The 22,035-nt window shown below is 37.7% G+C and overlaps 1 protein-coding gene across 1 annotated transcript in view; it reads right to left on the bottom strand.

Annotated features, from left to right (window-relative positions):
- The window catches only part of DPYD (dihydropyrimidine dehydrogenase), a 366,956-nt gene that overhangs the window by 183,406 nt on the left and 161,515 nt on the right, over positions 1–22,035 (bottom strand). The window contains exons 9-12 of the mRNA XM_055724875.1: positions 17,730–17,837; positions 14,435–14,604; positions 12,564–12,774; positions 3,334–3,518 (exon numbers count right to left, since the gene is read on the bottom strand). Coding sequence (XP_055580850.1) covers positions 3,334–3,518; positions 12,564–12,774; positions 14,435–14,604; positions 17,730–17,837 — 674 coding nt within the window. The remainder of the gene's footprint in view (positions 1–3,333; positions 3,519–12,563; positions 12,775–14,434; positions 14,605–17,729; positions 17,838–22,035) is intronic.

The raw sequence follows: 22,035 nt of genomic DNA, 5'->3' as shown, positions 1-22,035 counted from the left end.
TTCATGCATGCTCTAGGAATGTATGAGAATGGTCAACCTTCATAAAAGAATCAACAGCTATACTCTTCAGATACAAAGCCCATATATTTTTTGACAGCACAGATAAAGTAAAAACAGGAAATACACAATACTGGTTCAACATAACACAGTGATGTGTTCAAAATTCATACTGAATCATGTCTTAGTGAAGTGCAATTTATACCAGTTGGGATCGAGCCCTCTATTTTTAAAGTGTATCATGCACATTTCAGTCTAGTCAAAATATAAAAGAAAAGAACACTGGGGAGTTTACAGTAAAGAACAAAGAGATTTAAATAAAAGAAAACTTATTGTGAATCAGAGAGGAGAAGTAACTTTGTAAGAGGCATTTTAGTGAGAAAAAGAAGATGGCAGCTTGATCGCCATGTATGGGAAAATGGTCCACAGGTAAGTATATAAATAGAGCAGAAGCAAAGTGTTAAGGCTGGTGCAGTGGTCCAGGAAGAAAATACTGAAAGAATCATGATGCAAGAACTCTCTTTGCTCTCAAGGCAGGTATAGAAAATTAGAAGTTAGTTCTGCAATAACTGTGAATTACCCTGAATGTAACTATTACATTGCTAAATCCCATTCACTGATCAAAAAGAAATGAATGGTAACTGAGGCATACAAGAGAACAGCAGCCTATATTGCTTCTGCACAAGATCATGAAGTCACTGTTGGGACAAAAAGCGAGGGCCGTTACAATCCCCAGACTAAACAGATCACCCAGATTACGTTACAGAAATTTGTACATCATTCATGGAATAACAAAAAAGGTTCAATTCTGAAATGTTGTGAATAGCACATAGTTGCATGAATTGGGCTGGTTGTGTTTGAATCTCTACTGACATGCAAAGAATAGTTCTAGGAAGACTGACTGTATTTTCTAACAGGTTTTACTACAGCTACCCTTAGCTAGGCTTTGACTGGTCATGTTTATAGAAACTAACCTGAGAGAACTGCAGGCAACAATTTCTGAGATGAACCTATGCTTCATATAGTGGGAGGAATATGTTAAGAGGCAAGAGCTACTTCGGCAACTAATGATGGAAAGCTTCCAGCATAAGAGCAGCCAAGAAGCTTCTGTAAATAACTCCCAGTTTTGAACATAAGGCATTTCTGCTGGAGAGTCCTGGAGTCTGGATCTCATGCTTCACTTGACCATGTGCCAGAGCTTGCAATGACTTTAGTTTCAGGGCACATATCAGGCCCATCTGTTTGCTTAGCCTTTTGCCTGGAGTAGGTTGGGATACAAGCAGCGTGCCATTCAAACAGTGCATTCTGCAAATAGTCGGGATGGTGTTTTTGAGTTTCAGTCTTTGACATGGTCTTGGATTGGCTGAGAACTCCTATGGAACAGTTTTATTTTGCTAAAGGCTGACTGCATTATTTATAGATCATGGTGCTGAGATAGTTGGTGATTTTGGAAATGGCTACCTATTCCTGTAACCAAAATTCAAATGGATAGATGGTATCAATAGATTTATTTAAAATTTAACATGTACTCAAGTCAGACACTCGGACCACAGGAAGGCTGGTTGCCTTAGAACCTTACAGTAGAGAAAAAATAAGGTAGTGTGTAAGGATGTTTTTTCATTTGATGTTGGAAGTTTCCAGAATATAGGACTGTGAACTGAACGCACACACACACGTGCACAAAGGCGTGCACACTCGCACATACCTACCTCTATAAACATTAGGGTAATACAATCTTTCTCTAAACAACCTCTTTAAAAAGAAACTCTCCTCCAGTCACTAACATTTCTACCAGGGCCAAACACTGGTGAAGCAAATTGCCAAACTGCAGCACTGCACCACAGCAACCAGATTTTAAAAGGGCTGCACATCCAAATAAATGCCCCTGGGCAACCCATTCATCTAACAGCTGGAAAGGTGACACTTGACATTTGGAAACTTTCCTGTGAAGATTGCTGTAAGGCTTTCCCATTAGCTTCCTGGTGTGACTGTAAGGTTGAATAAGCTGCCTTGAAACCTGCAAAGGGTAACGGAAATGCTCTAATATCACAAGCCTGTTTGATTTAAAATTCTAATTCTCAAGCCATGACTATTCAGATTTTTTCCAAAGTATTAAATGCATTGGGCGTGGGGGGTGGGGAGCAAGCCTTGAGGAAGAAGCAACAAGATAAAGTAGGATTTTTAAGTGATGTATGTATTTCTAGAGGTTAAAGAGGAAGGAGACAAAAAGGAGGAGACACCCCTTTTCTCCTCCAAATTCACTGTGCACTGAAAAATTAAACCAAGCAGGTCAGAGATTAAAGATGTTTCACACTCAGCATTTTCATAGGGTCTAAGAAGGCAGGACACAAACAGTGCTTTAGAACAAGTGAGAAAAAATATGCACAGATACTAACAACAAGCTTTCAGTTGAAGTATTTTTAGGAAGCGAAATCAGACCCCAACAGCATGAAATTGCACAAACATGCAATCAGAGAGGTTTTGAGCAGATGGATGGGGGAGAAAGACATCGAGCTGTTACAGTCCCAACTTCAGTTGTTCAAATCTCTTTTTGTGGGAGAATGAATCATGTATCGTGTTTCTAAAAAGTTCCTTGCACTATGAACACACTCTTTGTCAGCTGGCTCTCTGCACACAAGCTGTCTCTCCTGTCTCTGAAGGTTCCTCTGCCGCTCCTATAGACTTTGTGCTTGCTCTTTTACTAGAAAAATTAGGGCAGAGGTGCCAAGTCAGCGACACGCAAGGAGCACCAAAAAGGGAACACGCAGTTACCAGGTCTCTCAAGTCTGCACCCCTTAACTCATATTTCTCAGGTAAATTCTCTTTTGCATTATTTTCCTCTGTGCATTCAGTGTTTACTTTTGGCAGGTCTTTTGTCCAGTTTATCAGCCTCATCAGAGCAACCTTTGGTTCCAGAGTAGATAAACCAAGTCCTCTGTAAATGTCTTCCTCAGGTAACAATATTAGCAATATTTAATTTTTACTTTATACACCATTTGGAGATTTTACTTTTTAGTACTGATGGGCTCGCTTCTTTCCCCCAATTACCCAATTAGGACTTCTACTTGCACTGTGTATTGCGCAGAGAAGCTTGCCACCCTTGAGTGGAATTTAGACCTGGGACCAAGAAAATGTTGCTTAGACTGGGCTGAACTACGCAAACTTAAGTTTGTGATCCAATTTGAATGAATCTGTAATGTTCAAATCACCAGATAATCTGGGTATTAGTTTCTCAAAATTTGTGTATTTAATCTAAACCACAATGAAATTATCTCTTAAAGCATCTAAAAGCAGATAGAGATGGGAAAGAGGAAAACATTTTTTAAAAAAAATCACCTGTATGTATCTGTGCATGTACCAGGAAGCTTGTTTTCCATCATTTACTGATTCCACTGTAGTGTTAGCAAGACCACCAATGTCACCCCCTGCAAAAACCCAGGGTTCACTTGTTTGCATAGTTTCTGGATCTACTTCAGGAAGACCCCATCTGTTAAACTTGATAGGTGCCATGGCCTCTCTGACTGTAATTAAAGTGAACAACAAATATGTTAATAGAAGAAAGAAAAAACTGTTGCTAAAATCTGTCAAATACACACTGATAACAATTAGCAGAGCAGTTCCAAGTTCTTTCACTTACTTAAATGTAAATTGAAGTAGAAATGAGAAGTCCTTTTATGTACAGAAATGGTTTTGTTGAGCTAGCGGAGGTATGCAATTACTAACAGGACTCAGACAGAAAACCAGTGACACATCATACGGAACAGCAGTTTGGTAGTATCAGAAAAGTAATGAGTTCCTGTGTGCCTGCAAAGCCAGACTCACGTACAAAATAAAAGTACACAAGTGTCACAAGAAGTGACTTGACGCAAGCTCAACAAATAATTGGTGCTAATGTTCTTCTGGTCACTCCCTGAGTACACAGTGCATATCCCAGAAGCTGGGATTCACAGTGCCATTCTCACTGGCATTACTCATCTCCCAAGGGAAAAATCCTGCATTTCTGAAAATCCTATTAATGAACAACATTAACAAAGGAAAAATAAATTTTCTCCCTTTCTCTCCACCCATAGCTTTGTCCTGCACTTACCATATCGACATGCTTTTCTCCTGAATAACCTACCATATACACTCTTGTGCAACTTAATACGCAGCACTATTTTTGACATTTAAACCCCCAAAAAGAACGTTTCTGATACAATTTAGATCTCCAGAATTTACTTCCCACATTTATTGACCCTCACAACAGAAATTATACTCTGTTATTTTTTGACAGGTCATTATTAAACCTGACAGAAAATTTTCAGATGGAACATTTTCCCACCAGAAAATGTTATGCTATCAAAGCTTTGGCTTTAACAAAGTGTGTTGGTATTAAAGAAGTTTAATTTTGAAAAAGATATATTCCAATAAAGTCAAAATCATCCCGACTTAATGTTTAAACTCAGAACATCCTGAAAGTAAGACACACTTTGAAAACTGTTACATATATTAAGAATAAAACCATAAATCCAGAATAAAAATTAAATGCTTACATGTAGGCAATATATTTTTTATCTTTTTCACTGCAATTTCTGTATTTTTTTAGGGCATGCATTAAGATATCTTTTTTTCTTCTTTTTCATGCTAATGAACAACACATATAGGCATTCTGCACATTATTATTGTCCTTAAAAATAATGTAGATGTGAAAATAATTTTTTATACTGCATAGCATTATACAAATAGCATTAAATACATGTAAATGCTCAGAAAAAAATCCTTGCTCTATATTAAAATGATTTTTATTATGCATTTTTAAATTACTCAATTGTAATTGCAAAGACACTTCAAAGTAGCTTCATGAAGAGAATCATGTTTTCAAAAATATTTTCAGCAAATGTTGATGGCATATATCAAAATGAGGGAGTTTTTATATGGCTTTCTCTACGGGAACTGAAAATTCTGCAATAAAATGCAGCTTAAAATTGCAACGTCCCTCAGGGACATACCACTAGCAGATGCAGATTGCCAAGGTCAATTAAACTGATGTAGCCATGCTGTCATATATGTAAAAGAGAAACCTGCCAGTTTAAGACAAGAATATTTCTCCAATACAAGGGCAAAGTCGTGGTATTGCCCCAGTGCACGCCCGAGTATACAGCAAGCTTCAAATGCATCTTTCCTGCACATCATCATGATGGAATTTCTTCTCTATCTCCCTTCACCTCCAAATTGTGTAGTAGAAGTGTATTTCAAAGTGGGGGCTGTGTATAATCAGGGGCAAAATAATAAAAGAGGAAGCAAGGCACAAACATCGTCGTCTACTTGTCCCACCTACGCTCTCCTCCTCACCCCTGGCATACACAAACATGTACACAGAGGACTCAAATCCCAAGTATTTTTTTGCAACTGGTTCAGAAGCCAGAATCACAGAAGACAGTTTTAAGCTAGAAGACTGTAGCAGGTTTTCATACCAAAAGTATTTAATCTATCTTCAAGACCTATTGCTTGCACAATTCCTCCCACCCCACACATAGACTTGTGGCAAAAATATTTGTGTAGTAACAGAATCAAAAACTTATGAAATGGTTTTCTTTAAAAATATTTAAATTAAAGAAAAAGCACACCAAACAACCTTCAGACTGAGACATTTTTCAGTCTGGAAAATGAGGGTTTTGGTTTGTTTGTTTGGGTTGGTTTTGGTTTTTTGGGTTTGTTGGTTTTTTTTTTCTTCTTAAAAAGTGCTGATAATGGCTGATAGAAAATTTATTAAGAATACTTCAGTAATATTTATAAATCAATATATTAACTTTCTCTTTGTGTCTCAGACTGTCTGTACTTCAAGAAAGCTTTTGATCATCTTGTATTTGTCATATATAGGATAACTTATTGCATGCAGTGGTACCATCTCAGCATGTGGTCCAGACAGTTCTTGCAAGCTAAATACATAGAGGCTTGTAAAAACACGTTTGGAAAAAACCCAGAGGAAAACTTGGTGCTGCAGGATCTGGGCCTGGGGATTTAACAAACCCCTTTTATTTCTCTGAGACAGGACTGAACCACAGTAAAGGTGTTAGAGGGCAACACACTATCGGAGATGTAGTTTTTCAGAAGAAATGATGTAAAACTGGAAGTTCTGGCTACTTCTTTCATCTTGTGGGAAAATAGAGTATTACCTCTGTTATCCTGTATCTATTACATTTCTCAAATCTATCTTTGGATTGTTTTGTGCTAAAATAGCTGTCTGAACATAATTATACCAAAAGCTTTTTGAGTGCAAAGAATGCCCAACATACCTTCACCTGAAACATCTCCCCAGGGCCTGGGGATTTGTCTGCCTGATCAGTATTTTCAAAATTGGGAAAGAACATTTCCCTGGTGGCAAGGCTGACACGGCATCCAGCAGCTATTTCTTTCTGTCTTTTTTATAATTGCCAAGATTTAGAATAAAAATAAGTAAAAATTTTTAAGTAAAGATTTTAAGTAAAAATAAGGGCATGATTTGAAAGCACCTTACAGAAGAGTTCCTGACAACCTCACAGTTTGGATCTGGTACCTGGGGCAACTGTGAGGCTGAAGGGATCAACTCCTAGACCACCTGCAGAAAGAAAGGGAGAACTGGCTTTCACCAAGGGAAGTCCCTTCTCTGCCTCTGCAAGGAGCGAGAGGGAGAGTCTTAAGAGCCAAACCTGAGCTAGAAAGGAGGTGACACCAACTATGTGAATTGTTGTTTGACACTGACCAATAAGCAAACTAGATCCCTAATGTTTTTCTTGATGTATGATTTGGGCAAAGGTAAAGAAAAGAGCGTCTTTTAAAGCCCTGTTCCCTCACACCCTTTAAAGTTTAAAAGTAATATAGCTTTTCTCTTGAAAATTCAAAGTACAGTCCTGTGGCTATACTGCCTTCTCCTCCATATCCTGGTGAGATATTATACATAATTTGAAAAGATCCTTCTGGATGAAAGACAACATACAATTGAATTATTCTGCTGCTATCAAGTGATGCTAACACAAATAACACCGAACAAAAGGACAGTTCTGAATGTATATTCCAAATTTGCTATATTCACAAAGCGAACAAACACAAATGGAAAAGCAGCAGCAAATTATAGCACTTGCAGAAACAATATTAAAATATAAGTGAATACAGAAAAAATATTTTAATTAACAAACCAAATCAAATGGAAAAGATTCCTCAAATAAAGCTTTAAAAGTGAGTCTGTGTGTTTGACTGCCATGACTAATTATGTATCCATGTAATGTGTGTTCAATTTGGGCTTATTTAAATAGCAGAAATGCTCATTAGCTGCAGTATATCTGTGAAGCTTCAATAAACAGTTTAATGGTTTTTATGTTTAACCAATTTCATAAGTTCCTGTAATTTTAGCTTTAGTAGCTCATTAATGTTATTTTTGATATCCATCTTACAGAATTCCTTTACAGTGAACAGTAGCATTACTTCAGAAAAATACAAATATATACTGTAACTTTCTTAATCTCAAATGTAAAAAAGTACAGCTGTCACATGCACCAACAGACTGATTAACTGCTGCCGCTGCCCAATCTATACACCCAGCAAACAAAGAAAGGCACACTCATGCTTCCCACAGCCTCTGCCCCACTGGTGTACTGAACGAGGAGTAAAAAGTGGTTTGACTGGATAAAGCTGGGTCCAGGTGTGCCAGGAGAGGCTCCCGCTGCAGGCTTGTACTGACTATTTTCTGCCTGCCACCAGCAAGCAAATGTGTACTGATGCCTGTCAGGTGAAAGAGCAGAATTCCTGCTCTAAGTTAACAGGGCTTTAGAAGTCATCATGAAGCCATTTTTGGATACCAGGAATTGGTAATCATTTCAGAGTGTGGAACGGCTGCACTCAAACTCATTCAGTAAACCTATTTGTGGAGTAAAATCCTATTCCAAATGACTCAGCAGGAGAACTCCTACCTATTTCAGTAGGAAACTTTTGAATCTATATAAATTTCAGTTTTATATAGCAATTTTTCAAGAAATCTGGTGACTAAAAGTTTATTCTGTGGGTGTGAGGCAGATGCTGTGCTACCAGGGAGACACCAGGTCACCCCCGTGGGCATTCCCAGCTGGGGCATCACAGCCACCTCTCTTCCTCCCTCCTAGTCTTTCATCAGATAGTCAAGGCTCTGATCCTTGGAGGCTGAAGTTCCCTAGTTGTTTGAGCAGGCTGTATGCAGAAACTCAACACTCATGCAGGTTCACTGGCTTCTGGAGCATTTGAACTTCTGTATTTGTACAAACGTAAACTAAAATCTTTTTCGTTTACGAGCTCTGCAACATTTTTCCCTAGCAAATGCTCCTCAATCTACAGAAATAAATATTAAATATGAGTGGGTTAAAAAATTAACTTGTAAACTACTTGGGTAAATTTATCTTTGCTGTGTGTCGAACTATACTGGGGGGCCGTAGTTACACTCCAGTAAGCCTTCTGGGGTTTGCTGCCACAGTTTCTAAGCAAGATGACAGTCATACTAGAAGTAAAAGCAACATACCTAAAAGTTGTGACTGATCCCCAGAAATGTGAAATAAAATTTTGCCCTTCAGTTACCATGCAATAGCTAGCTGCTACCAAAAATTTAGTAAAATGCATTTTGCTCACAAATAGCCTACTATTTCTGGGGGTTTTTTTTGCAAAGGCAGTATTTGGAGTTTGCTTGGGTATTTTTGCATTCTCCTTTTGCCTCTCCAGGAAAATAAAATAGACATTATCATGCCAAGATTCCGTGTTCTCATAAATGGGAATACTTCCTTTTTACTGCTGCCTGCTAAACAGTGTTGAACTAAACTTATGTTGCCAGTTCCCTATCCTGCCTCAGTCCCCTGTCCGGCACTGCATTTTGTAGTGCGTTTTGAACAAGTGTACTGTTTTCCATAATTTCCTCCATGGTTCTCCTCAGAAAGTCCAGGTTCTCCTCAGAAATTCAAGAAAATAAATCAGAACAAGGACATTTGTTCCAGTGCAAAATTTTGCAGTCCAAAAATATTGTTCCCTTTTGCTTATCAGAACAAAATAGATAAGGAAATGGCTATTGGAAGTTTAGACTTTAAAACCAAATGGACTGCTGTTAAGTAGGATGTTGAGGCTCTATGCAGTGCCAGGGAGTACACAGAATTGCATTTGTATATATTGAGTAGCTGCAATTTGGAATGGTGACAGAAGATATTTCAGTAATTCCCTAATACATTGTATGCCTCCAAAATAACAAATGAAGCAGAAAGCAGGAACATGAGGAAAGGTAAAAAATTATTTTCACAGCTCTTTGTTTATGTGGGTCAGTTATGATAGCTCGAAAGCTTTGGTAAGCTATGCAGTAAAATAAAAAGCAGCTTGTGGTTGCAAAATCTTTTTTTTTTCTTTCAACAAGAAGCAAAACATTTTTCTTACTCCATCTGCAGTAGTTTGATTTGAACAATTTGTTGGGGTTTTTTTTTACTGGTTTCAGTAAAGTGGTAATGTTCTTAAAATAGTCTAGAAGGCATCTCTCCTGTTTTGTCTGTTAGCAACTTCCCGAGCATAAAATGGACTTTGGAGTCCATTTTTTTTTAAATTAATGATGCATTTATATGATTCCCAATGGGAGGATGAATACCTACTAGAACTATTGCTTAAAAACACAATCAGCATTTTATTTAAACAAAACAAAAATACTAAAACCCTATTGTGAGCACACAATCTCAGTTGTAAATTTAATAGTTACTGTGCAAAAATAAGAAATAACCTGTTGAAGACAATAGAGTAGAAAAAGCTTTCTAACCTATGAGTTGTTTCTACTCAGACAGCAGTCAGTCACATGCTTATGTCTTGTTAAACAAAACCTTAAAACATGAGCATCAAGGTGCCCTGAACACTTCCCTGAACTGGGGCCAAGTCTGATTTTAATCCCTCTGGTTTTCATAGTATTTTCTTTTTCTTGTATCAGCAGCACCAGCATTTAACAATATTAATAACAAATAGGACATATCCTGCTAGCTTAGCCCATACCAATACTGCATTTGCAGTTCCCCAAGGTCTCTTAGGATTTAGGTCAATTGATAAAGCCTTTTCTATGAGCAACAATTAACACAGCCTGCATCTGAGTAATCCGGTCATAGAATAATTCAGACTAGAAGGGCCCTCTGGAGGTCATCTAGTCCATCCCCTCCTCCAAAGTTAGATCAAGGTCCAAGTCAGATCTATTTGTCCCTGGCATTGTTTTTAGGACCTCCAATATTTTCATATCCATCTTTTGATGGAGAATATGTGAGTATCCCCATCTCTTGCATACAACAAATTGCACTTTCTTTTTTAAAAAGAAACACTAAGAATACAAGATGCTTTTGGTGTTGGCTTTGGTTGGTTGTTTGGGTTTTTTTTCTCATTTTCTTTTATTATGTATGCTGAGGTAGCCTGGAGATTTGGTTGTAAACCAGCTCAATGGTGAAAAGCAATTTTGACTTTCATTAAGACAACTTAGTCAAAAAATAAAGATTTAAAAGCAGATGAAATGGTATACTCAAAATAAACACTTTATTCCCTCAAGTCTTAGTTTCTTTTCATTTTCACATGCAAAACAAATGCCTTGCATTTTTCCTTATAATTTGCCTGCTATTCTAATAGCAGTTTCACAAAAAATACAGTGTGAAACTGATATGTATTGCACACCCCAAAGGTAAATGACTCTCTTCTTTCATGATCAGCTCATTGCATGACTTCGTTCCCCTCCCATTTTATGCTCCTACTTAAAAACCTTACAGCAATTAATTTAGACAGCAAATGTGTACTAGGAGATACAAGATTGGTGCAGTATTATGGCTAAGCAACACAGTAAGTTCAACCTTTCAGCTGAAGCAGTTTTTCATGTGGGAGAAAACAGAATCATTCTTTATCATAGGGTCTATGAATCACAACAAAACATACTGACTGCATAGGCTAATGCTTGATTTACCACATGAAGCTCCAAAAAACCTTTCAAAAAATCGAAACGGGATTTTAAAAACAACAACAAAACTTTCCAAAATTCTCAGTCAACTCCACCAATGGAGTAGATCATTAATCTCTTAAAAAAATTAAAAATTAAAATTCCTTCCTGGAGGTTAGACTGAACCCTAAAACATGACCAACACAGGTGTCACGTTTATACAGCGATACATCTCCAAGCAGGGTAGGAGTCAGCCCTGAGTAATTAGCACTGCAGGTAACTGGGTGCAGTTGCTGTCTAGGTAACAGCCTAGGCCGCATTAACCTGTCCCAAAGCAATAGTAACACACACACAAGATAGGAATGCTCCTGGAATTAACTTTACATGTTCGTCAAGGAACCAGATTGATCCTTCTATTTTACTGTAGGAGTTTAGTCTCTTCTCATGGTGGTATGATGATGTAACTTTATATAAAATTGAACTGGTAAACAGGAAGCACCGAGTAGCTCATTCTGGTTCAGACTCTGCTTAGATTATTTTAGATTTATGATCTTCCTTGATTGGAAAGATTCACAAAAGCACATTATTCTACGAAATTTTGAAATTCCCTTTGCACTGACAGAACCAGAATGCAATTACCAAATTTTCTGGTGATGCGCGCTCTGAGACACTTGCCAAGTCCTCTGTCAGAGCATTCATACCCAAAGGACCATGACAACACCTCATGGGTTAACTGGCTGGTGTGACTGTGCCCTGGAGATGTACATTGATCACTAAGGCTTTCAAGAACCTGCTAATCTTGAGGAGCATCTCCAGGCTGAAGATCTACTTATTTTATCCATCTGTTTTCTGCTGAGTCAGTGTTTTTTACTTTCAAGGCATATTTGATGTATGTACCTGAACTCTTTAAATCTTACCTAGTGTCAAAGAACAGTCAGCTCTGCTCAATTTCCGTGTTCTTAGCTGTACTCATATTCTTCAGCTCTCTTTCTGCTATTCAGACAATTCATTCAATCTTGAAAATGCCATCTATGTGCCTATTTCTACATCTTCAACATGGGACTGCTTAATTGGTAATCTTTAAGGCCAAAGCTTGTAAAGTACAACTAAATAATGAGACAAGCTGAGACAAGCACAGCTGAATTTAACAAATATTGTATATATGAGAGGAGCCAGTTTTCTTGCATATGCACAAGAAACAAGTGATACCCAGACCAGCTGAACCAGAATAATGAACCTGTCCTAATTCTTGCTTAATTTAATAGGCAAAAGAAAGGTTTCAGAGATCAGATCGGTTCAGTTTAAAGTTGTAGCATAATGAGTTTCTCTAAAGTTAATTACTGAGACCAGACGAAATCCCCTCGAGTATTCTTTGAGATCCCATTTGCATTGAGAGGAAAGCAAGATACATGCTGACAACTGTACATCTAATCTGAGCTCCTGCTCTATACAGTGATGCACAGAAAACTGCTTGTTTAGCAGACCCTCAAGTTTTGTTCCAAGAGGTATACCTAAAGGACAAAGAAACTCTTGTGAAGAGGACCAGCAGTCACAACCTGTGTAACCTCCAGATGACTCATTTCACAGAACTGTCAAAGAACAGGAAATGGCTGCAGCTAAAATAACAGCATTTAGAGAATACATTAATCAGGGTTACCTTTATTGTCGTTTAACACGGAGCCAAAGGCACTGATCACCACATCAGCTTTCAGACGGACAACCTGATCCTCATCTTCTTTCCAGTTTCCATCACTGTCTTGTTCAGTTCGAACAAACTCTATAGCAACAATTTGTCCACCTCTAAGTACAACTTTCCAAGGGGAGAGGAAAGGCAGAAATTCACACTTCTCCTCTTTTGCAAGTTCCATCTGTACAGTAGAAGCAATATGTAACTTTAATATTGTTGTGTTTTTATAAAAAAAAGCCCACAAAACAAGTTCTGACTCAAGATGCCACCATGCATTCTTCTGTGGTAGAAGTCACCTATGTACGGTATACAGACAGTCAACATAATACCACATTCAGAGCCTCCCACTCTATTAAACCAAGCAGTTCTAGACAGTGGCACTAAGTAAATCTGCAACGCAAATATTTCTCCAATATATTCTTCTTGTTCCCTGTTATTTTGAATATGTGTAACTCCTTTGAGGGCAAAAGAGCTACCTTATGTAACTATCTGTGTCTTTTAAGAAGAGGCTTAGTATTAATTAAGTACATGCCCTGATTTCTGTTTACTATGATTTTAGGATGTTATTAAATGCTGGCTATCATGTGCAAACAGCAGTCTTCTGAGTGAAAATCCAGACTGAAGATCCGAATCTCTGCTGTGGTAAAACTGTTGAAGTCAAACAGCATTTTGTTGTAGCAAAGTCTTCAGGATTGGGTTGTCTATATTTACACAACAACTTTTTTGAACATGTAATATCCAACCTGACATCATTCAAGCATGGTTGTTACTAGCTGCAGCTACTTTTATTTCACTTTTTTTCAAGGCCACTGCATGACTGGATGAATACAAACTTTGACAACTTTTAGGAATTTACCCAGGCTGCTAACCAAGATATTGGTTCAAAGTGACAGCTGATTCTTGATCAGTAAGAAGCTGGATAGCACGTGAGTCAGTCTGTGCAATGGCTTCTGTAATTTAATTGTGTCTAGAATTCTTAAATGAAATGTAACAGAAGTAAATTATGCATCAAGAGACCCTCTATTATTTTTTTTGCACCTCCATTCCCCTCCTGTAAGATATCTAAGATGCCCACCTTCTTGAAACAGATGATCGAACTCCCACAAATGTCATGATAAAGATACATTAGATGTTGTGATATCCTCAAGCATGCAGAAGTGTAAAGCATGTACCAAATAAATGGCAATGGGAAAAGACCATCAAAATAAGAAAATCTAATCTGAAAACACCCTCCTGTAGTACAGACACATTGAGGAAGAACAGTCAGTTTCAACATGCGCAGATGTCCTGATAAATGCCAAAGTGCAAAGCCAAACCAAAAATCAAATTGAACTCTGAAATCTGTGATGAATGACATTGCTTTACTGCCATTGGCAGTGATTCAAAGCCAAAATCACTGTAAGTAATTTTCTTACAAGATTTTATAGGCTCCCAAGGCAACGTCAGAATCACTGAGATTCATTAGACAGCAGCCAGAAGGTGTATCATTCTAGGATCTAACCATGACCTGAAGAGTCACCTACAATACTCAAATGGCTGTTTGATCTGTGGGATGCTTCCAAGATTAAAAATTCTACCGTATTTTCTAACGTACAAGAAATTCTACACCCTGTATGCAAATGTATCTCTCTGACCTTACAGGAAATAGGTATAACAGAAAAAAAATATTTATAGAGACTATATAAAGCCAGCCTCAGACCTTTAATAAACATTTATACATATTAAGAGCATTTTTATAAACAAAACCTTTAGTAGATGTCTTTCAAGTACCTATAGCACACTTTCAGGCCCTGTAGAGATAAGCAAAATTCCTTCTCAAAATTGCCATTATTCAATTTTACCTCTTCTGGGACAGCCCTGATATTAGTGAATCCCTTCCTGAAGACCACAAACACACGACGAGCTCCACAGCGTAAAGCAGATGTTGCACAGTCAAAAGCAGTGTCTCCTGCCCCAAGTACAATCACAGTTCCACGTATTGATGGCAATGGAGAGTGACAGGCACACATCCCTGAAAGATGAAAGGAAAACCCCATTTTCAAGTAGAGAAACCATTTCTGCATGACAGCTCAAAAGGTACTTGTACTCAAAGCAGTGTAAAATTGCATCTTACAGTTTCCAAGCATGGAGTGTCACTATCAAATTATTCTGCTTCGCTGAAAGACAGTTTTATTCCCATTTTTAAGATATGCTCATATACATAATTTCATAGTCAGTACTCTAAGCAGCTGCACCTTTCTATCTGGGAAGAATTCAAATGACAACACATTTGTAGGATTGTGGGTTCAGTCAGGTTGAAATTAGCATTGAGATCTTTTTATTCAAAATAAGTTTCTCTCTTATCGGATTCATTGCCCTCCCAGTTAAAAACACCCACCTTTTAACAGATCATAAAGAATAATACTTGGTATTTTTCAAAAGATGACCACTTGTTGATAGTTTTGTGTAATTGTTCCTAAAAGTTAGTCCCCTCAATCAGTTTTCTACAAGGCACTGACACTGTTCTGGCTGTGACATGGTTCTCAGAGGCTATTCTCTATGGCAGCTGAACATGAGGTAGAAAGAACATTGTTATTACATTAATCCCTAGATCTTCCACTGGGAGAAAAAGTTTAATCTACAGTGGCTTTCTACAAATGATTTGAAAAATGTTACATGGAGAGAATGACAACATCATGTGTTTGTCATCTACAGCTTGTATTTGACAATTCAATTATACAAGAAATTAAGTAAAACTGAACTCTGTGTGTTCCTTGTATGAGACTGCACTTTATCACAGGTTTAAATACAACTAACTGTTGATTAAGAAAATTATTGCAACTTTTAAAATAATGCCATAAACAATATCAAGCTATATTCTCAATGAGCCCATGATATTTTCAGTCAGGAGGTGCTAAGCTAGCCATTTAATCATTGCACTCTAACTTGAGTATCCTGCTATAGGAGCAGCAGATTTTCACATGCAATTGTAAAGAAACATAAGTATCACTCAAGGAAATGATGCTTCTAATTTAGACATAAAAACAAAGTGGGAAACAACACTCCAATACACACATTCTCCATTTGTAAAATGCTTACTATATAGCAAATGCTATCACCTTCCCCCCACGCACGTGGCATTGCATTTAGTATTTACTTAATAGTCATCTTATTCTAAAAATCTCTCTAAACTTTTCTAATTTATTTTTAACACTATTAATCCTGCACAGAAATTGTACATGGAGCAGTGGAAAAAGCACAGGTGCAGAAGAGGAATGGCAGCTCTGAGCGCTGCCATGGGACTAGTCTAGAACAGATCAGTCTCAGCAGCCCAATTTGCTGTTGGTGACAAGGCCACTCCCAAGGTAAATTCCCATCTACATATTTGCAAGGGGAACCTCTTTTGGAGGAAAGTATATTAACAAATGGTATTCAGAACTTAATAAGCAGGCAGAATATGTATTTTACCGTGACTAAGTCTATTATGTCTGTTATTTAGAGAACTGTCATAGTAAAAGAAAGAGGATAGAGCAGGATATAGGACAAGTATATTTCACTTAAAATTCCATGCTTTAGAGAGCAAGAGGTGGCTACGGCTACAGACAGACACTAGGAAAATTAAGTAAAAGAGACCATGTTAATGAACAGACAACACCACAGAGCTATTTATTACTGTCAATCAGAAAAGGTTAGTTCTTCAAAGTTCATCCTTTTTTTAATTGTAGACTTAATATTATAAAATAATACCACTATGTATCCTGTCAAATCGGGAGTGCTACTTTGCAACATTTTAAAAGATGCAGATCACAGTATATAGATCCTCATACAGACAGGCAATTTACAGTACATGAGTGCTACGTGTCCACATGGAATTCTATAAAGTATCTTAGTCAAAAATATTACAAGAGGGGATTGTTTTGCAGGATTTATTTTTTCCTTTGTTAGTCTACAAATGTTTTGCTGTGCAAATTCTCAATCTGTTTCATTTTTAAACATCTCTTTCTTAGAAAAAAACCCACAACCCACCCTTTTCTCCCAACCCATTTGAGCTGAAGAAAACAGACAGAAATAAGCATTTGATCAAAACAGCAGAGAGATGGGACAGATGGGATGCAGAATCTCCCTTCCTAAATATTTTGCATTAAATGGGGTAATAAACTTTACTTTTATATGCAGAATACTTTGCCGCAGAAGACACATTCTTCAACACAATGGTTATGGAAAGTCTACTAAATAAGCGCACAACCCTATATGATGTCAAAAGAAGTTTCTGAATGCTCAGAAGAAAATCTTATCTGTAGATACGAAAAGTATATGTGCAGTTAAATATGTGGTCATATGTACAATACTACATACTGCACGTAAGTATATGCCCAGAAAATTGTCCATGGAATTTCTTTTTTATCAACACGCTGGGGAAATCTAGACCACGAGGGAACGTGGCATAGAAATCACAAGCCCAATGTCATTCATCCATCTGGGGCTTATGATTTACATTCAGGGCCACTGAAAGCAGCCATAATCCTTGGGGAGTAAACACAGCCATATCTGTACTCAATGATGTAAAAGCATAAAAGACTGCATTTGGTGCCTATGAACTGAGTGCTGTCTTACTAACTCCTGGCATACTACTGTTGTCCTGAGTCTTAGACTGTAAGTTCTCTGGGTAAGGAACTAGTGCTCCCTTAACTGTGTTGTAAAACATGCAGCAAATGACTTGGGCTCATTTATCAACAACATACCAAGCAGCTGCCTGTATGGGTCAGCAACACCTCCTTTAACATCAGATTTTTTCAAGACCATCTTATATATACTATTTATATCAAGATAATATATACAAATGAGAACAAATTAGAAGCTTATGGTATTTTTTTAATATAATTCATAATAGCAAATGTAATTTCTTAAGGGTAATGATTTGCCATGTGCCTAGATTTTTTATACATGACTATTTGCTTTACAGTCTCTAAGACTGACCTTCCTGACCACACTCCTGAGTTTGCAACTCACCAAGAGAAAACCCTGCCCCAGACCTATTCACCGGGAGGCACTCCATAACTGGCTGTACTGCTGTGTAACCAGCCATCCGTTTTGGAATATCAGTAACGCCTCATGACTTACCAAACATGATTACAACGAAAACACAGCATCACACACCTGGTTTACTTGCCATTGCGACCAAAGGTAAGAAGTCTTTAGATGTGTAGAATCCTTGATCCATTCTCAGTCCCTGGAATATACTGTCTCTGTTTGGTTCTGGCAAACCTAAAATAGGTATTTTAAGGCATATCAGAATGACAAAGGAAATTTCAATGTGTTTATAATGTGAAATATGTATTGGTCATTCTCAAAAATGTCCTCAATACAAGCACTTCTACAAAGCCTCCACAAATGACTGTAGTTTCATGTTTGTAGTCTGTAGTTTACATAACTGGTGATTTTTTAATAATACGAGCACTTGAAAATAAGGTTGTTGAGTAACCTGTGTACTCATATAACTCATACAAAAACAAATGCAGAGGAAAGAGTTAGAGAGAACAGGATATACAGGGTGCCAAAAGCAGGGAAGCTACTGGGGGAGAGAAGACTCTTGTAAGCTTTTCTTGTATTGATTTACCTGCATGTGTGTGTTACTCTTAGTGCTGTGAAATGCTTTTATTCCCTTGGTTTTGAAGCATTTTTCTGCAAATAACACAAATGAGGCAATAATACACAGCCTAACCAATGAGGAGAGGAGGACAGATGGCAATGCTCTACATCTGTCTTACCTGTATTTGTATGCCACCGTTTTTTGCCATCCTTGATTGTTTTCTCAAAATCCCAAAGTCCTTACTGGCTGACATTTATTTATAGTTATTAATAGCACACATTTATAAACAAGCCACAGGAAACAGACAGGGATACACTTCAGAACCAATAATAGCAACAAATATCTTTCAATTAAAAGAAAGCAACAAAAACAATCTTCCAATTATCAAAGAATATCTTCTTGTTGCTGTGTGAACATTTGGACAGCACAAAAAAAACAGCCTAGCTGACACAGAAGTTGAAACTTTTTTTTCATGCAAATGCAATGATCTATCAGGGTATTTTCAACAGAGCCTTGACTTCCATATTTACATTTAAAAATCCTTAATATTGTCAAAGGATGCTAATTAATAATTACATACTGAAACGGAGTAAACGTCAACAATTTTTTAAGAAAACACACGAGAACCGAGCAGTTCTCAGAGCAAGCAGGCAGAACTGGAGCATGCAAAGCAATCTGTGTTGCCTCCATTCCCAGTCATGGATGGCAGCAGACTAATCTTCCTCTGCTTTGAGACATATTGGTCTGGAAAACCCCAACAACACCATGTTAGTGTCAACAATAAAGCAGGATTGCACTTTGAGGCGTGCTGTTCCAAGTAGGGAAGGTTTAGGGCCTTTTTATACTACTGAAGAAGCAAAAATCTGTCTCAGTGCAGCGTAAGATCAGGATTCAGTCATAAGAAAGCTTAGGATTTTCTGTGAGTAACCTCATATGAGGGAGTTTCTTAAACCTCTAAATTCCTGAATTAAGTTACTGTAATACAAGAAGAAAAAAAGTATATTCTTAGTTCTAAGTCTTATTGAAGAAAATGAAAACATACTCTCTGTGGCCTACAAGCTAAAAAGCAAACAAAAAACCCCCAACATTTTTGCATTTCACAAATCTCACATTGTTGAGCACTTTCTTGATCTCTACAAAAAAATTATCACGACTCAGTTGCTAAATATCTGAATTTCAAAACGCCACTGATCTATAATTGGATACTAAGAAAAGTAAGGTTAGAAAGTACTGGCACATACTGAACTTCAAGACCTTTGAACGCTGTACTTCCTGGGCAGACTGGAATATCAGCTAATGAAGAATGAATAATGGATATCTTAAGAGGCTGCCAGAAATACTTAGTACTATTGAAAGTACAATATGTAAAATACATTAAAGAAATTATTTTTAGAACTGCATGGGTTTTCCTCTATGTATATATCGCATAATCACCTAAGGCAACAAGAGTACCTCGGAAAAAGTTCCCAATGACTGCCTACAGGCAGAGGACAGAGTAATGCAACTACTTCTACTGAGGCATCTGTAAACCAGCTCAGAAGCCTCAGTTTACTCTTGGAAGAAACACTCATGTCACTAGTGAGACATGCAGCCCGTGTTAAAGATCATTTCCTTTCTACTTAACATCTATCCCCATTCAAAACACGGAGAAACCCTCACAAATATTTTTTCCCACTTATGTTCGCCGCTTTTATCATCTCCTAATGAAAACGAATTTGTCTTCAGCAGCATCAGTAATTTGGTTCCCATAGGCTGAAGAAAGAATAGAATTAAGGGAATGTTGCAATGTCCATGGTTCAGGTTCATCGCTAGTTCAGTGTCACTGAAATCACAGGAGCTCGATTAAGACGACATTGGATTCAATAATGTTTAGCCTGGCTGATATGACAAAAAAAAACCCCAAAACCCTAAGAGGTAGTCAGCATACATAGTATTTTCTGCTATTTATTTTTTTTCTATTTCCATTTTGTGAAAACTCCATGAAAAACAATTTTGCAAATTTTATATTTGAAGGAAATTCAAGGGATTTTTCTCTTACAAACACCTGGCACAGTTTCCAGCTCATTGCTAAGCATTGGCCAGAAGTTATACTGGATGCACTGGATTCTGATGTATCTCCTTTTGCTGTTTAGTATTTGCCATTATAGTGATTGCATTTAATTTTGTTAAAATAGAGATTGAGTACTTCCTAAAGCCACTAGGCTAGCTAAGAAAGAGGCAGAGGCAGACAAACAGAGAAAAAGATCAAGAAATTATAAGATCTACTTTAGAGAGACACCATTTTATAATAAACAGCCACTCCACAGAAGTACGCTTTACAGACAGATCAAATATTGATAAATAGCCAACAGCCTCTTGGGAGAGAACATTTGATGAAAAAAACAGCTGTAGAGGAAAAATGTAGTTTTGAGCAAATGGTTTTAAAGAAAAAATAAGATGTAAAAAATCCCAGTCATCTATGAAACACACAATTTAGGTCAAAATAATGAACTAAGAGAAATATCTTTTGAAGATAAATCAGAGATCCTTTAGCAAAAGGGAAATCACACAACAGCACAAAATATCCAGGAGCCACCCAAGAAAAAGTGCTTAGACAAACATGAGGTCTTTCCCCTAGGTTTTAGGCTGAAGCCAATGGCAGTCAGTTCTGTGCTCTCTGAATCCACCTGCAAGCTATCTAAAAGGCTTTTATATTTATTACTTGGTATTTCTTGTTCTGAAACAATCTTTCACTATTCTAGGTCTGCAGTCTTAAAATAACCTATACCAAAATCTAGTGATAACAATTATTTCCTTCCCCTGCACTGAAGAACAACTCTTCTGAAAGGTAACCAAGAGGAGGTAGCCTAGACAGACAGTTCCCTTGGTGGTGTTCTGATGGCCTTAGCACATCCACGGAGAAGCAAAGGGCAATGCCTGGCCCCTGCCTTCTGCAGCCAAAGCCCTGGGCTTCCTGAAGCCTGCTGATGCCAGGGAACGAGCTTCTGAAACGACTGATGCCCAAACCACACAATGAAGCCTCATGGGCTGTGGAAAACAGCATTTACTAAGAACAGAGAAAGTAGAAACATCACAAAAGTAACAGCTTGCATGACAGATCTAGTTCAGCTTTGCAAAAGCTAATCAAGACAGCCCCAGTCTGGGTCAGGTACAGCGCAGAAAGCAATTCATCTCTGTTCCTGACCCTCTGGTTTGCTAGGCCCAGCCTTTTATCTTCAGATGCTCCAGCTATCTCTCCGTAAGCATCACTGTTCCTTTAGTACGAGGCCCTCTTCCCTTCTTCCCTTCACTTGATCCCCACAGCCCCTTCTCCAGTGGGCCACACCACAGCATCAGTGTCTCTGCCCTGTCTGACATTCACTGTAACAGTGGCTTTGGAAAACATGGGCTTTAACCTCCCATTTTTCTATCTTGTATATATATATACAAAAATACACATGCATACATATATATATTTTTTACAAAAAACAACATTTGCTTCCTATCAAACTCTTGTACTCTTTGTTCTCACAACACTGATGCATGTTAATTTTCTCAACTGGCAGCGTGAAGTCCATCGTCTCCATTTAAGGAGACAGAATCTTCTCACAATTCCCTAGTCCAGTTGAAATATTTATCACTACATGATTAGGGTCAATTTGTCAGATATACAAGGCAATGTACCAGAATGACATGTATACAACGTAAGGGATTGGCACGCAGAACAATGCACCTAGTCCACTTGGTTGCTGCACCAAATAAATCAAGGCATCAATACATCAGTCAGCTAAACCTGGAAAGGAAATAAGAACTGCTGCTATCTCTGTAACTATTAGCCTGGTCTGGAAAGTTAAACTAAACTGGGAATAGAAACACAGAAATACAAATCTCCCT

Source organism: Falco cherrug, chromosome 12, assembly GCF_023634085.1.
Source record: "Falco cherrug isolate bFalChe1 chromosome 12, bFalChe1.pri, whole genome shotgun sequence".
In the NCBI taxonomy this organism is placed as follows: Eukaryota; Metazoa; Chordata; class Aves; order Falconiformes; family Falconidae; genus Falco; species Falco cherrug.
This window is presented reverse-complemented; position numbering and strand designations above follow the sequence as displayed.